Source organism: Pleurodeles waltl, chromosome 9 (genome assembly GCF_031143425.1).
Source record: "Pleurodeles waltl isolate 20211129_DDA chromosome 9, aPleWal1.hap1.20221129, whole genome shotgun sequence".
Lineage (NCBI taxonomy): Eukaryota > Metazoa > Chordata > Amphibia > Caudata > Salamandridae > Pleurodeles > Pleurodeles waltl.
In genome coordinates this window covers 872,471,609-872,489,555 of record NC_090448.1, presented here as the reverse complement: position 1 = coordinate 872,489,555, position 17,947 = coordinate 872,471,609, and the positions used below count along the sequence as shown (strand labels likewise).

General features: G+C 42.7%; 1 protein-coding gene across 4 annotated transcripts in view; it reads right to left on the bottom strand.

Moving 5' to 3' along the window:
- Positions 1–17,947, bottom strand: part of CCDC88C (coiled-coil domain containing 88C) — a 476,272-nt gene that overhangs the window by 250,482 nt on the left and 207,843 nt on the right. For all 4 annotated transcript variants that reach the window (XM_069208171.1, XM_069208172.1, XM_069208170.1 and 1 more), the window contains exons 8-10: positions 17,081–17,265; positions 12,457–12,538; positions 9,394–9,552 (exon numbers count right to left, since the gene is read on the bottom strand). In XM_069208171.1, the coding sequence (XP_069064272.1) occupies positions 9,394–9,552; positions 12,457–12,538; positions 17,081–17,265 (426 nt within the window). The remainder of the gene's footprint in view (positions 1–9,393; positions 9,553–12,456; positions 12,539–17,080; positions 17,266–17,947) is intronic.

Here is a 17,947-nt window from a genome sequence, read left to right as displayed (position 1 = left end):
TTTACTTTATTAATAACAACCCCTTTTTAGCAAACTTAGGGTAATAAGACTGTGAAACAAGGTAACTTTCTAACCTGTACAATGCAGCTTGCATGCAGCTCTTTGATGGCAGTTTATATCTCTCTGTGCTAGATTATGATTGAAACGTATGAACTGCACAGTAACACAAGGAGTTATGTGACAAAAGCAGTATCCCACTGAGCTATGCGCATTAAATACTGGTCTGGTATCTGCATAACACACGTTCTTTGCAGCAGGCATAAGAACCCTCCGCGCTACCTCAGATGAGTCAAAACTGGCACTAGACAATACCCTGATCTCTCTCCACCAGAGTTATCTTGGCGCTTTTATTATACTAAATACTGCTGGATATACACGGAACTCTGCAGTGCTTTTAAAACTACTCCACTACTACAAAACCGGCCTCAACCCTTCCAGCCTCCAGGGGAACGCCAGATGCCTGGTACGGCCACTGATCTTGCTACCAGCATGTACATACAAATCGAAGGCAACAAGTGCAAAGCAAATGTTTCTTTAAAATAGACAAGTAGTGTGTTTCAGTACCTGCAGAAACAGTGTATCAGTGTGTGAGCAGGTAAAATGCCTAGAAACAACAGTGTTACTAAATCGCTCTAGAAGCCCAAAACAATGGGAGTGATCTATTAAGAATGTACATATGTTGGGCTGTCGAGCAGTAAACCACAAATACTGCTAATCTTGGTTTTTAAGGTTGGTATGAGGTGTTTGCAGCAGTGCTGAACATTCAACTACCAACAGCATCACGGCACTGACGTTAAATTGAGGCAAATCCAGAACATCATTCAGCACAACAAATCAAGAAAGTTAGAGGCAAAGAGTTGGAAACGTAGCTCGAAAATTTTGGTTTAAATTCACAGCATTTGGTTTCCCACCATTTGCAGTGCAGAACATCAGCTTAGCATGGCCAGCATCAGGAATGAGATATGTCAGCCATCAGATGCATGTGAAAGCACATCCACCAACAAGACCCACTCAAAAAGAGGACATTTTATTACCAGCACTGCTTCTAGCATCCACAATGCTTCCAGTGATTCCTTTAAGTCCATGTGGAGGGATGGACAGGAGAGAGAATTCAGGAAACAGAAGAGACATGATGCACCAAGTCGCCAAACTATGCCGTGCAACATCAGATGAGGAGACAGAAGATATGGGTGAACGTGGATGCCAAGCTGCTCATTCTGACTAAGTTACAAGCAGCATCTATACAATCAGATCAGGGTCCCACTCTGCTGCATGTTTTCAGCCCCAGGTAGCGGATCATCAATAGTCCAAAATCTTGTCTTCCAAAGCTAACTTGGCTTCAGACAATTGGGAAGAAGGTGCCCAGTAGTTAATCGGATCACAAGTTACATAGAGATCCAAAATATAAAGGGCACTGACATCACTATCATTGACAGCATAGGGTGACTATGTTAACACTGCCACCTTCTGGGACTGCACTGATCCAGCTTCCTAAACCCTACTGCTGACACCAATAGTTTTGCATGTTGTGCAGTGAGCTGAAGAGAACTGTCTCGGTACTGTTCATTGCCGAGTCCAATGGGATTCCAGCAACACTGTGCTGTTTTGCAGTTGAACACTGTACAGAGTCAAAGGCCATAGGACTGGAGATTGACTGAAGAGGTGGTTGGTCTGTGAGAGTGGTGATGGGCTCTTACTTCACCATTATGTAGTGCCCTGTAGAAAGGCGCGTCAGCAGAGGGGCTGGAAGAGTCATATGGACAGTGTGAGGTTCTTCCAGATCCGGTGCATAGGTGCAGAAAGCATGTTGCTATTTTTTCTGTTTTGCACCACTTCATCCATTATCCTGAGTAATCCCATATATCCAATATACTTTACAGTTTTTATGAGTAGACTATATTGACAAAACACAACATAATTGCTTTTTAATTGTAGAATGTTGCTCTTTTAAAAAACATTTTGCAAGGATACTTGCTACTGCACTAACCCACCTTCCCTTCGTAAACTGTTTGGCCTGCCTCTCTTATTTATTGAAACAGCTAGTACCCAAAGCATTTGATGAAACAATTACGCTCTTGGTTTGCATTTGTTTCTCTGACATGATGTCCAGTTTCAACAAAATAAAAATGTTCAGACCTAGAACCTTGATCTTCTTTGGGAATATCCATTATGAACATCAACATATTTTATCACTGTTTCTCAGAAGTGCTTTTAAATTGGTAGCCTTTTTCCGTTCCAGATGTTGTCTTACCTGGACCACCTGCCATATGAACAGAAGTTTAACAAAAAAAAAAAAAAGCATTGGCAAAGCCATTAGGTCTTATCAACGGGCGAGCTACTGGCTCTGGCAATCGGTGGGGATGGCTCATGGGGCGCCGGGCTGTGGGGTTGTGGAAACAGGATACATTTAAAAAGTGCTATGAAGCAACCAGCCATAGCCTTTTTTAATTTGAGATGAAAGAGACTGGGTGGGAAGGAGGTGGAGAGGAACGAAGGACAGGATGAAAAGAAACAGGGAGGGAGGGGCTAGGGATAAGTTAAATAATAAAGAAAAGGAGGCAGCCTATTTCAGGTGTGGAGCAGCAAAGTACACCTGGATAGAAACCGTGTCGCTAGCACTAACCAGAGCAGGACAGCTAAAATGCACCCAGACTTCCTGCATAGGCACGTGTGGACTGCAGCCAAATAATACATCGGCATTACGTTCAGCGCACCAGAATTGGCTGAGATATATATATATATTTTTAAGTTATAACATGACGGCATTGACCGTGCCATAGCTCAAAAAAATAGTAGCTTAATTCCAGCGTGTGCAGCAGATGGCCAGCGGAGGGTCACTAATCAAAAAGGTAATTAATCTCTACTTGGTCTATGCGCCATGACCAGCAACGAAAGTGGCGTATGGCAAGCACTGCCAAACGAGAAGGCATCAAAGAAGAGCGACAATGCCAACGAATCCTAACCTATGGGCGGGTTGCGAGCCAGTTAACTCCAAGAATCTCACAAGCAAGGGTCATGTGATAGGACATGCTCTCACAGGCTAGATCTAAACAATGGGGTATTTGGACAGACAGGCCAAGAAGCTTGAAGCACATACACTCAGATTGGGGCACAATGAAAGCAGGTGCAAAGAGGCTGTAGCAGACAATGTGGCTTGCTTAGAATACATGAACAAACAATAAGAGGAGCCTGTGTGCATGGCAAAACAGTGCAAGGAGGTTTTAGGTACTCAGTGCGAGGAGCTTGGAGATAAGGGAAGACTGGGCAAGAAACTGAGAGACAGAGGGGCTATTTGGGTGCTTCAGACACATTAAGTTCCTATGTGAGGGACTTGGGGTATGTGGGAAGACTGTGTAAAGAGCTTGAGGGACACAGAGTGAGAAGGACCTGGGGTACATAGCACAAAGAGCGTGGGTCACATGGAGTGCCTGTCTGAAAAACCTGAAATACACAGGCCACGTGGTACACAGACCATGGGTGGAACTTGGGATACCCAGTGCTAGGAGCTTGTATCACAGAGAGACTTTGTGAGGAGCCCGGGACACATAGGACAATGTGGCTTGCTTAGGGTAGATGGAACAACAATATGAGGAGCTTTTGGCTCTCCAACCACTGTTAATTACATTACATATCGCCTCATACACTATGGCGCATGGAGAGAACATGAGAAGCTTGGAATACACTAAACAAGGGCGCTTGAGGCACATTGAGAGGTTGTGTGAGAAGCATGAACAAGTGAAGTCTGGCACAAATGAAGAGGCTACAAGGAAAGTGGAGCACATATAACCACGAGGAGAAGCGCGAGGCACATGATCAGTAACATGAGGGTTTGCTTAGGGTACAAGAAAAAAGAAGGTAAGGGCTTTGGGCACCCAGGAAAAACATGCCAAGAACTTTAGGCCCATGAACACACCCTTTTAGGAGCTCAGGCACAAAGAGAGACAGGGTGAGGAGGCTGCTCCGCCATAGAGCATCTGAAGCACCATGGCCTGCAGCAATCTGTCACCATTCACGATTAGCAATTCTAGAGCTCATAGAGACGATTCAATTTATCGTGTGCGCTATAGGAAAAGCCCACCCTGTACCTTGTACCCCTTTGTACAGTACACCAGTGACACTATTTTGTGGTGGTACAATATTCAATTAAAAAAAAAAAAAAAGATCAATATGTCTGAAACCTGCTCTGAAATGCGCCTCTTCGGCCTGTTGCTCAAGTCCTACCGAAACTGCTGCACTTCAGTAAGCTCCAGATGTTAAAGTCTTGAAGATTCGATTTACAGCTAAAAAAACTGTCATTTAGTTGCTGAAGAAACTCACTACAGGGAACACTGGCTTAATTATAGCACTAGAATACTAAAGCAGGATATCCCTTCACAAGGGACGATGGCAGCGTCACAGAGTGACCGAATCGCAGGGACTAAACGTCAAGGAGAGAGACTGAAGTTTGATGGCAGGTTCACGCAGTGGACTGAGTGGAGATAAAAAAACAAATACCCGGAGCGAAACGTTTCCCAGGTCTTGTTTTTGGCAGAAGGTGGTTCTTATAGATTGGGTTCAGTTCGTCAAGGCAATTTTCACATTCTGGAGTGCTTGCTGTCTTAGCAATATATAACAAGCAAATCTGTTGGGCAACTCGGCGATCAGTGCTGCACGAATCAAAGCACAAGTTTTTCTAACTAGGTTTCAACCAGTGACCTGCTTTCATACACATATCCCTTACCAGATGCATAGATCAGCTTCTCATCTGACACGAAAACTATGAACAATTACAATTAAAGAACAAACTGGACGCTTGGTCCACTGCTCATAAAAACCCTACTGTGTGGAAGAATGTTTGGAAAGACATTAAGATAGGGACTCCTTTCCTCCACTGATGACAAGGCACAGTTCTTTGTGACATAAAAAGACCACTCCTACCACCTACGATACCTATCCAATGCAACTACAATGTCCAACAAAGACACAGACTCCAGTTTCACCAACACTGCAAACAGAGCTTTCATGTTTCCCAGGTCCGGAGTGAGCCCCTCGGGGACCTGAAGTCAGGATGCCACGTCCAAGGACGAGAAGCAAAAACCTGGCCTAAAAGAACTACTACATGAAAAGCGTAAGAGCCATACGCCAGACCAGCATCTATGATAAACACGTAGTGCCATGAGACTATGCCAACGGGACAACTGTGCTACACTAAAGGTCACATAACAAAACATAACAGTATGACGCTGTTCCAGGAATGTGGAAACTAGACAGAACTAATACTGGCGCAGCCAGGATAACCTGCTGTTAGCCACCCCCCTTCAGGCATTGACACTGCTTGTTTTCTTTCAAAACTATATCGTTGGCGAAGCTGACACACCCTTATCAATTTAAAAAAAAAAGAAATGGATAAAAACTAAAATATGTTTTTGTTCTCAAAAAGCATACATTGACATCGTGTTTCCTGGCACTTGGTGAACTACTTTGAGAGTAGAATGGAACAATGCAGTGACTCACAGTGAAAACAACCAATCTCTGAAGTGGGCTGACCCATGCTATAGTGTTGTGGGTAGAAAAGATGTGAATGGCGGAATCACAGACCAATGGATGAAGAGGGTTTGCTAAAAATCTCTGTAAGTATATAATTTTAATAAAATCAAAGGTCTTGCTAACAGCAGACCTGAAACATGGCAAATACTATACTGTGGTATGGTACATGGGGGGGGGGGGGGACTACACCTGTGTGCTCCACACCCAACACAAAATAATCCACATTCAAGTTAGTATATTTACAGGCGGATAGAGATAACATCTCACCTAGCTATGACATAACCCACCTTTTCACAGGTAATTGTTTCCTGCATGTTCTGAACAGAACATTGTTAAATTCGGTTTCTAATTAGTCACACATCACTGCTGCTGGAAGGCAGTCCAATGAATTCATGAACCTCTTGATGCTCCCTGGCCTATCACTTTTTAGTCCGGTCTCACAATCCCTTGCTTCACATATATACAAGCTTTGCTGGAACATGTTCAATGTTGAAATTGTATGGGACGTCCAAGTGACTGACAGTGCTCCCGGTGCTAGGAGGCGGTGACCGGAGTCGAAAATGGAAGCTTGCGATTAATTCTGTTAGTACCTACCTATCTTGTCATCTGTAACTGAAAGAAAAAAGTAATTTTGCAGCACTGGCTGGAGATCCCTCTGTTACACACCACCACTCTGCTGCCCAAGTAAACACCAAAGAGGTACTGACACATCCCTGAGAACTCTACCCCACCCATAAAGAAGCAATTGGCAGCAAACAGACACAAATCGATACCCCCTAGTTACCTATCAAAATCATTTATTTACAAGCTTTTTTGATGAAATATCAGAAATAATTTAATTAAGGACGCCGTCCACAGAGGAAACAGTGATGAATCTAGACCTCTTTACAAACTGGTGTCCAGGTGCTGATTAGAGGTGGGCGAGGAACTTAAGGCTCGGACCATAGGGGCCGGCTCTGGCTCAGCAGAAGGTCCTCTTGGACCCTCGAGCCGAAATCGAGCCAAGTTTTAATGTGACTTAAGCCAGCCACCCACGCTCTCCCATTATGTGGAAATAAATATAAACAAAGCATAAAACTGTGCCATTAAAAATAAGAGAAAGAGATAGCCATGTAGTGGGCCACTTGCATAATGTGAAACCCAAAGACCAGCTCCCAATTCTGGATTGCTCGCCTGATCAAATTGTGTGATCCTAGGTAAATATATTATTTTTGATTGCCTCGTTTTTCTTCGTTATCAGATATGAGAGTAATTTCTTCTACATGAGTTTGTGGTATGAACTGCACCAAATTTACCTTATGTATTAAGGTAAAATGCTTCTGTATATTAAAGAAAAGGCTTGTAATTAATTTGAGAGAGACTAACAGAGGTTTGTTGCATGATTGAGATTAGAACTATTTTATGGGCTCGGCTCGTGTACAATTTATTAGCTCGTCCCCCTCTATTGTCAAAGTGCGTTCAGCAAAAATTAACATCACAAAACTGTCTCGGGACCTGGGGCGAACTTCCATTTGCTGTGAAGGAGTGAACGGTGATGCAAGGCTTCCTAAATATGTCCCCCGGGTCAGGATGATCAAAAGACGGGAGCAGCAGCAAAGCGAGTTACCATGGGCACCTTCGGACGCTCTCAGCCACGCCCAGGGCGGGGGCAGGACAGCCCGGCCAGCGGGAGGGCCTATTACTGTATCTGCATTGTTAACTTTTACAGCGCACGTGGGCGTGGTCTCACAGAATGTGGCCTTCTCTGCAACAACAAGAGAGGCGTCCGGTGGCTCTTACAGCCATCACTCCGCTATCATCGGTGCCTTTTGTACTGGATATGTGAGGCCCTATAATTCCACAATGATGGCATTAGGAAAATGGGGACACTCATTAAAATGCGACATTGTCAATTCCAGGCTTCAGCCGGAGGTGATTAGGTTCAGATAACACGATGTCCTGTCCACCCTCACTCCTAGCACTGCATTCTGATGCAAAACCAACCGGCTTGACCTCCAGACAGGTCACATCCGGAGATCAGGAGATAGGTGCACCATTTACAACAGCACAAGAGCTCTTCCAGGAGAGACAAGCCTCATCAAACAGCCATTTTGGAGCAGCCAGAGGCCGCACTGCAACTACCAGGTGCTCCAAACCTATATGAAAGCGGCCGGGTGCTCAGCGAATTACCGAATGATTAACAGAGTAATCTTAAACCCATGAGAGGGTTGTGGAGTTGGTTGCCAGATCCCGCAGATATTCGTGATCTCTACCCTACCCACAGAACCATTGTGCATGGTTAGGGTGACCAGATTGTGAAGAGCAAAAACCGGGACAGGTCAGACATAAAAGAAGGACCAACGACTTTACACTCACTTTTATATCTGGCTTGTCTCGTTTTTTTGCGTAGCTTTGTGAATGTGTGCCTATACATGTGTGTTTATATATATATATATATATATATATACATATATATATATACACATACATATACACACACATTTTACAAGACTATACATATAAACTTAGCTATGGCTTGACCTCCCACCCTGCAACCCCAACCCGCCCCCCACCATACCTCTCTGCCCCCCACTCCGTCTCTCTGCTGGGAGCAGACAGGGGACTGTGTTCTCTGACAGTAACAGATAAATTACTTAATTATTGCATACTTTATAGGCGTCTGTTAAAGGAGAGCATACCTTTAATTTATGTTTCCCTAGATAATCTGACCTTTGTCCCCAAAACCGGGACATTTGTTTGGAATTAAGAGAAGCGTCGAGACACCGGACCAGTCCCCTAAAAACCGGGCCTGTCCAGGGAAATCCGGGACGTCTGGTCACCCTATGCATGGTGCAAAGCACCTTGAAATGTGTCCGAAGAAGTGAGTCTGGGAACTCAGAGGTTAATCTCGCTTCACGGAACGATCGGGTGTTCCCTGCCAGGCTGGTGGCGTTGGGAGGGGATGCTGGACAGCTTTGGCGTCATGTTGTGCCCACGAGAACACGAACCATGATTTCTTCTGGTGTTACTCACGGTCACCTGTAGGTACGGGGAGTTCATATTCTGTTGGGGCATATTTGCTTTGCTAATTAAGAGGCTCTGGGTAGAGTTTCTTCTTGCTTAAAAGTCCACAGCACCAGGCCTTCTCAAATCAGTTAAAATATTATTCAAGATTCATAATGGGCTGCAAAACTTTCTTTAATGCAGTGCCTTTTTAAAAACATGTTAAAGACGTCAAAGCTCATCACAAAATTATAAATGACCGAAAATGGAAAACACAAAGTGTCTTCAGTGAAGCAGCAGATCAAGAAAAGGCCAGAAGACTGGATGGCCCATCAGAGCTGTTCATATTAGCACATTAACACGGAGGCCCTCATTAAGTGTGTCCTATGAATCCTGCGATAACTCCTGCCCCTCAGACACTAATGCACTGGTAACTCCCTGGGGCAGCGTCTGAGAGACTGCACTTGGGACCATGCAGTCATACCATAGAAACGAGAAATTACTGGAGGGTTAGCAATCTTAGGGTAGACTCTCCGATGATTTCTCCTTTCCTACCCCACATTCCAAACTCCTATTTTGGTTCCTTTTTGCAATCAAATTAACTGAGTGAAATTAAACATACCCAAGTTCCTGCAGATCTCATATTTCCGATGGGATAGGTAACTACTGTTATTGGCCCCATCAGAATGAATGGCCACTCATAATGAAGGCCTTGGAATTTACCAGTGGTCCCACTAAACACATGTGCAATATCCGCGCTAAAATCTGCAGGAATATGCTACAGTTATAAATTAAGTTTGGATAACTTGCGTATACTATGGCAGACCACACTGTAACATGAAAGAAGAGTAATGAACCTATCAAGTTTTCCAAGCCTTGGCCTACCTCCATCCGCGCTTTGTAGAAATCAACATCGTGCAGCTTCTCCTTGCACCTGGCTAGCTCGGTTTCCAGTCGATCCACTCGGTTTGCCTTCTCTCTCAAGGAGTCCAGCTCATCTCTGTAAGTGCGGGCAGATCGAGCGTCTACAGCAAGATGGATGTTCTGCGCAAAGCATGAAACGACATTGGGTGAAGTTATCCAGTGAAGGTGGACACCATGACGAAAGCAGGGGTAATGACTACAATCACAGTCTAGGTGGCTTTTACACTCATTCTTATTATCCTGGAAAATTATGCAAACACTGCAGAAAACGGTAAAAATGTAACTCGCCCGGTGGGTAGAATCATTCAAGCTCGCTGCCTGGTCTTCGTGTACAGTATGAGGCCTGAGACTGAGGTTGCGTGCACATTCTTCAGTGTTATACAGCACTACCCATTATAGAACAGTTTTTTATACTTTTTTTAAAACACATCTTGAGCACTCAAAATGAAGCCGTCTGTCACCTATTACTGTTGCATACTATCCCTGGTAAATTTTAGGTCGTTTTCAGTTTTGCGTTTGCTGAGCCAGAACTACCTTGAGCTGTGCTTGTTTCCAGTGAATTTCAGGTTTATCTTATGAAGCACTTCATTCACTTGACATATATTCATTCATAACTATGCACAGTCTTTGGCCGTACACAGAGAGGGTGGTGTCCAAAGAGCCCAGGCCAACCACTGCAGTTGGACAACTCCCGGTGCTTGCACTGTGCAGCCATGCATAGGGGGGCCTGGCTACAAGGCCAGCTCTTGTGCTCATCCGAGCAAACAACCCCACTACGCAACGCCATTTGCTCTGTGCAGTGGGAACGGGCTGCAGTCCCTGTCCTTTTTTGACTCTCCCCTTCAGCTCTGACCCCGCCTGATTTGCATGGAGCCTGATATTTTCACACTGGAATTAATTCGCTGTCTGCCAAGTAAAGTGCTCATTAATCAAACAACCCCGAGTTTTTAATAAATGAAACTTTGAATGCCTACTCATTTATCCTTGTCCCTTTAAATGATCTGCTCAAAACTTGATATACAAAACAGAAAGCTATGGCTTCTACATTTGTGGGCAGATTCATCATACAGTGCTAAAGGTATTAGCAAATTAACAGTTTATATGCCTCGCCAGACAGACCCGCATTACACTAAGAAACACCAACAGTACGTGTTACATGGTGAGACTGTGCCAAATTTTATTTAAATCTATTGAAAGGTGCCATTTATATTGGTCCCCAGTACTGGATCTGCACAGAATCTGAAACACTGCTACTTGTCATGACACTTCATGCATATTCACCACACAGTGCCAAGTGTATTAGTACATGAAATCCCCTTGTACCTTGCTCTCCCCCAATGGATTGGAGCAAAACTCACATGATCCCAAGGGTCTACCAAATTTCATGCATATTTGCAAATAGTGTAAAGTGATAAGCAAACCAAGAATGTATTTCAACTGTCAAGTTATAAAAAAGGGTCACCACTTTCATGCTCACCTGTCACCTTTTAAACCTCAAATATCTATAAAAAAAAACGACTGAACAAAGCTACAATGAACCACAACAAGCATGCTTTCGGTGTAGTGTTCTACATTCATGCCAGGTTTGGGGTAAATCTGGTTCATCATCTTCCGCTGTAGTGGTAAGCAAGGTTTCCTTTAGGAGCTAAAACAGGAAAAATATATTTTTGTCCCCTTTTTAAGTCCCCCGACAGAAATGCATGAAAACTACATGCTGGAATCTGGTTGCATACTGTAAGGGAGTCCACAATCTGGTGCAGATGCATTGATGGGGACCAACGTTATAGGCACATTAAAATTGCCTTTTCAGTGTAACTACAGTCGCTGAACCACATCTTAATAGTGGCAATGGATATATATATACATAGATCTCTACGCCATTTCTCTCTGAAAGAGAAGGTACATACACACTTGTGTCGGAGTGTAATTTTTTTTTATTGCAAATAAAAGCGTATAGCTTCACCAATGCATTTCCATCATTACTGGACTTGTTCACAGTAATGGTCCAAATACATTGGAGAATATTTGTGCTTTTATTTGAAATAATAAAAAGATTACATTCCAACAAAAATGTGTCCATACCTTCTCTTTTGCACAAAAATGTTGGTGAAAGAGTGTATGCTCCAAGAGGAGCATCAGACTGTCAGAATTTTATATATATCATCAATCATAAAGGATAACGCTGTAATATGGACCTTACATGCCATCAAAAGGTTCTTGTGACATTTACAAACCATGAGGCTAAAGGCCTAAATGGTTTATAAATGTTATCTGAAACCTGAGTTGGCAATATAGGTCCATAATGCACGTGCTACCTATCATATGTTTTAAATTACATGTTCATTTACGTATTCTGCAAGAACGATTTGGAGCATTTGTCAAGTTCTGCTTAGTATTCATTATTTGCCTAAGACTGCAGATATGTCTCTCAATGTCTAATATTTAAAATGTGTTCTATGCAATAATGTGTATTAAAAGTTAAAATGTAAACATAAAGCACATCAGAAGGAAATTAAAGACATGTATTCCAAAATATGCTTTGTAACATATTGAACCCATAGAGAGTAGGTTTAAAAACACATCTTAAAAAAATAAAAATGAAGTGCAATGCAGGACCCTGCAACTGTTTGCTCAGAGAGTTGTGTGTCCACCAAGTGTTTCCATGCACTGTGAAGAATTCATTGGTAGCTACTTGGATTAAGGAAGGGTCTGCAACAGTGAGGTTGTGCTGATTAATGCACTGAGAGCACCACTGTCATTGTGAAAGCCTTGCTTTCCCTTTTTTTCCAATACTGAAATAAAGAGAAAATGCTGTCTTAACTATCCCTTCAACTTTTTATTTGTTTAGGGAAGCTGAATACACCGAAAAAGAACTGAACAATGTGAATTACGGTAACTAATTCGAAGGCACCCTGTTCTGTCAAATATCTTTAATACCACTAAGAAACATTTTACACATATATTACACCAGCCTAGGTTTATGTGGTAAAACTAAGGGAGTTCAAACCCAGCCCATTTTCTTACCTCCTGCTTTGTTTTCTGCAGCTCCAAAATCAAGCGATCCAATTCGTTTTTTGTGTCGACCAGTTGCTCTGATTTCTCCTCCCTACATTGAAAATGACAAAACCGATTATTTAACAAAATGGAGTGCTGAGATTTCATAGATCATTTAAAGGGACCCTCTGGTTAATGATGACACAACAGATCTAAAAAACAAACCAGATAACAAATAAAGGAACATTCTGGAATGCCTGTTTTTGGTGAGGGTTACGCGTGCAGGACTGGGTAAGAGAACTGTTTTCTTTCTGCACTGGATCTCCCATTCAATGGATCAACCCTCTGTTCCTGTACAACAGAGGTGACACATAAGACATATTATATATAAATATATATATATATATATATATATATACACACATATATACACACATACACACACATTCACTGAGAAAATATGTTATAGTTCGGTGCTGAAATGAGAAAACCTAATATATAAAGATAAAAAACCACTGAAATTCACGTTTTAGTTTCTAGTTAACTAAACTTTGCACCTCGGTATGCACAGCTTATGACCCCACATATTACATCACTCATGACATTTTAAATGACATCGTCGATTTCATCAGTGATCTCTCAAATGTCTTAAGTGATGACATCATGATCATAGACAGCAGATAATTACTGTGTACACTTGTGGGTGCATAGAATAGAAGCAGAGTAAGCCGTGGAGCCAAATGTGATTGTGCATGTTGATAGAAAATAGTGAGAAAGTCCAAAGCTTGTTTTGACATTAGAGTATTCACCAGTGGAGGCCATGACCAATGCCCATTGTTAAATAGTTGTAATACAATGCTATAGAGAAATTCCATGCAGGAATAATGTATACAGTGTGGAGGTTTATTTCCAGAACTCCACCTAAGTTTTCAAGCACTGCAGATTGTAGAATAGAGTAGAATGTAGGAGTCAGCCACCTATAGATGGTTTAACTCTCACTGGAGTTGTAAAACATTGCACTAAGTTTGTAGGCCATTTCAGGAAAGTGTGTTGTGTGTTTTAGCAAACTACGGTGTGTTGTTCACTGGGCCTTGAAAGAGGGGTTCTATCAATAAATACCTGCCAATCTTTTGACTCAGAACTGCAGGTCATGTGAAGTATTTAAGAGGATGATGATGTTAAGGTGGATAGTGTACAAACTCTTCCGTGAAGGGTGCTCGAGATTTAAAAAGGGGCAACCACATTAAGGTACATGGAGGAATTTTATTAGTTAGGGGGGTGAATACTAGCAAAAAGAGGGCAAGATCCACCAAATATGGGTGATTTGATATGCTATGCATATGGTCAAATATAATGTCCATTATCATGCAACTGGTGATAGACAATTGGCCACAAGTGTAATGTGTTGAATTACATCAAGTCTACAAACCCTATAGAACACTGACACAATGAATGTATAATGTCATCAGTGATGCTATCTGACAGGTCATCAGGGAAGTCAACAATGTAATTTAACAGCATGAGTGACGGACAATGTGGGTTAGGTTAATAAGCTCTGCATGGCGGGGTGCAAGTTATAGTTAAATCAGCAAACCATAAATTGCGTATTTCAGTGTTTTTTTGTTTTTAAATAGGTTATATCTTACATCAACACATAACTATAACATTACTTTAACCCATTTTTTTCTTTCAGAGAATTTCTACAGCTTGTTTGATCAGATTCAGAACTGAGCATACACCTATCTTTCGCCGGTCCCCTGTGGCCAACATGCCATCTGTGGTTGACTGCAAGGCCTGGCTTCCGACCAGGCCCTCTGCCTAAAGCATGGCCTTTGGGCAGAGTCCAGAATCCTTCATTATCGACAACAACACTGTGCTCAGAGTTATGGCCAGTCAATGAGATCACCAGGCACTGGCACCGAACTGGCAGACAGGAGAAAAAGCTCCCTTGGCTACTCAGAAGGCCTTATTTTTATCATTTATTTGGTACTACAGAATTCCTGTGGGACTCCTGGGGACAAACCATCCAGATGTACTTAGCTTTTTTTAGAATGAACCTTTCATGCCCAAATCGTGTCCTTCTGATAAATCTAATTTCTTGAAAACGGCTGAAAGGATTAACACCAAATCTCTAGGTACACGGTCATGCCCAGGGTGAGACTTGGACAGAAAATAGGCTCATGCAACAAAAACAACTTGCCTCTATTAGTAAATCAGATAAACACACATTGGCAAAGCCAATTGGTAGCTCCTTTAGGGTGTACTGGCTTTGCCAATGGTTTTAGTCAGGCTGCACAGCATCCCCAAGGCTGCTCAGATGGCTAAAGAATGAAAAGAAAAAAAAACAACAACAAAAAAATATTTGAGGCAGATGAGTGAGTAATTTTGTTGATGAGCACACCATGCATGCGCACCTATAAAATGATGCAGGTCCTTTTTTTTTCTTCTTTTTACTTACTTGTTGGACAGGTAACAAAGAAAAACACAAGAAAGGGGTGCGAAGCAAAGTCGGTAACGGGCAGAGAAGCACCGGCTGGACAAACCAACACGGGGGAGCACAGAAGCACAAGGTAAGACAGAGAGGACAACACGGGGGATGGAACCAAGAAAGGGACAGAGAAGCACACTGAGAAAGAGCAACACAGTGACGGGCCGAGCACATAAGCACGTGAGGGAGCCAGCTGGACAGACTCATACTCATGGTGAGCGCTGCAGTACAAAGAAACAAGCAGCACTAACCAATGATCAGTGTAAAAGCAAAGAGTAACGAGTCTACGCTCTGGGAGAGGGCCAAACTCCCAATTAGCAAGTGATACCCACACAAACCATCAAACGAGAAAAAACACAAATGAGTGACAATGCAGCCAAACTATGGTAAATAATGGGTAGGCTGTAAGGCCACTGTGAGCTAATAAAATGTCTCGCAACAAAGCGGTCCACATTTCCAAATGGGGGCAGTTGTGAATTTGCAAAAACACGCTGTACAGGTGGTTTGCCAGCTATGGGAGCCTGCAAGCATATGTGCTTGCTGTAGGATACGTTTGTAGTAATAGTTGAGAAATCAACTGTAAAAACGGCCCCACAGGACCATAGAACAGGGCCAGAAAATGACAAAAAACAGCGCACACACCAGTTAGTCAGCCCAGCCCATCTGGCACAGCCAGATTGCCTTTTCGGCACTAACACGTCTCGGCATCTGAAGTGACATTGTGGACCTACTGACACCTGATGCTACCCACGCTTGAGGAGCTCTCCACAATTTGCCCCAACTGGTTACCTGGCTGGGGAATGGCGGACAACGGAAGCTCTAGAAGTTAAATGCTGCACCCTGTTCACTTCTCTTCTCCATCGGAGACCAAAGGTCTCGAAGGGTAAGCCAGGATTTGCAGATGCCGATCCTGGCTTCCACTGGCGTCCGTGATCACGTCCTTTGTACCCGTTCCAATCCTTCCTTTGTGCACTTGAATGATGTTCTCACTTTCACTTGCCCTCTGAGCAAATGCTTTGCAGCTAATGTTCAGTTTCGCATACCAGCTCCATTGGCAAACGTTCTACGGAGGAATGAAACTACAAAAGAGGCAGATTGTTCGCAGTAAGGGCCTAATGAACACCAGCAACATAATCCCATGTATTATTTCAGTGGATAGAAAGAGTTCCCAGGCTATTACATGACAAAACACAGACCTGGGAGGGCATCCCTTCACCCATGCAATGTTCATTCCTGCAGTCCGCGAGAAGGCCCAGGTAGATCAAAACTGACACATTACAATTAATCAACACATCGAGAAGGACAATTTCTTGGCTTGTAACTTTCCTTATCATGTAACACACGACTGTTACACTCCCAAAGTGCACACCAAAAAACATTTGCTGCAGGGTTTGTGCCTGATATCGGTACAGTAATCTCTTTAGGTGACCTACCTGTTAGTAAATTCTTGGCTTACAAACCATATTATGCACCAAAACAAACTCATGCAAAATATTATTTGAGGTGTAGCTATCTTTGTATCACTGGGGATTAATGGAAGGTGCGATGTTATTTCAAATGGAATTAGTTGTGTCTTATCTAATTTTAAATAAAAATGGCATTTTAAACACAATCTAATTGTGTGTGGAATATGGATAGATTATCATTTACGTAACTCAAACACAGCTGAGGCACAATGTACTGTTGTTTGGGAGATGAAAACTTGCACCAAGCGGAGTCTTATATACCTGCATTAGACATTGTGTAAAGACCTGGCAATTCTCAAACATGTGATGTAGGATTACACCGACCAATAAACAGGTCTGATCTCCCACAAAATTAGAATGTGGGCATCAGATGAGTTGGGAGCATTCCCAACCAAGAACCGGATCCTATTCTCATGAATGATGGTAGACAAAATGGCATACTCAATATATTTATTAAACTGTGGCATCACACATGGCTACAATATGAGGCACATTGTGATTAAGTGTTTTTGGTCAAGTGTGGAACCCAGAATGACAGTGCAATTCTACAGGTTCTAAAATATGCAACTCTGACTGTAGGCCACATTTTCAGTTTGTTCTGCCGTAGCTGCCTCCGGTAGGCAGAATGTCTCTGCTCTGATGATTGAAAAAAAAAAATGACAAGTCTAGTTGGCATGATTCTTTCATTAAAACAACTTACAGATCTTGCCTAATCCGTCTTAGTTTGGCTTTGGTGTCTGCCAGCTCCACGGCCATGTGCTGCTTGTCCTCATTGGATAAACGGTTGGCTCGGTTTGGAGAAGACTGAGGGCTTGAAGCTTTCACAGGGCTCGGAGGCTGCTGAGCCTGCAGGTAGTCCCTCTCTTGAGTGAGATCCACTACCATCTACAGAAATAGGAACAAAGAGACATGTGTTAGCGAAAACGTATCAATTACAGTTCAAGTAATAAGGGGTGGCAGCTGTCCAACTCCCTCTTGTGCCAAGGAAGTCTGGCTTTTCTTGCCATATGTAACCTTAAAAGGAACTCAACAGTTGTTGCAGCCTACTGCGTACAGTTAGGAATACCTGATTCGTTTACAGTACAACCCAAACTGCTTAACAGAACTGAGACAATCATGGGCCGTTAATAGTAAATTACATATTGATCGATAAAAAGGTGTACATATGTCATGCAAGACTATTGTAAATACAAAGGGTGCCATACCCGTAAAAGAAAGTGATAAAAAAAACTACAAAAACAGATCTCTCGAGAAGAGACCCAAAGTACCGGGCCGTCCTGTAACAGGTAATGGCCATCAAAACACCCATGAAAAAGAATTCCTTAACAACATAATTGGTGGTCGTCTTTACGTTTCTAGGTCCGTTCAATGATAAATCAGTATGGAGACGGTAGTAGCAAATGGGCATTGACAACCAGTCACTAAGCGCACAATCCTGAAGGGTCAAAAATAAAGGGACGTCCTCTAGGAAATATTCACTGAATTAATTGACTCTTTGAAACAGTAGAAGAGATGTTTTTATGCCCAATCTTTACTTGTATATTTTTGATATGAGAATGGTAGGGAA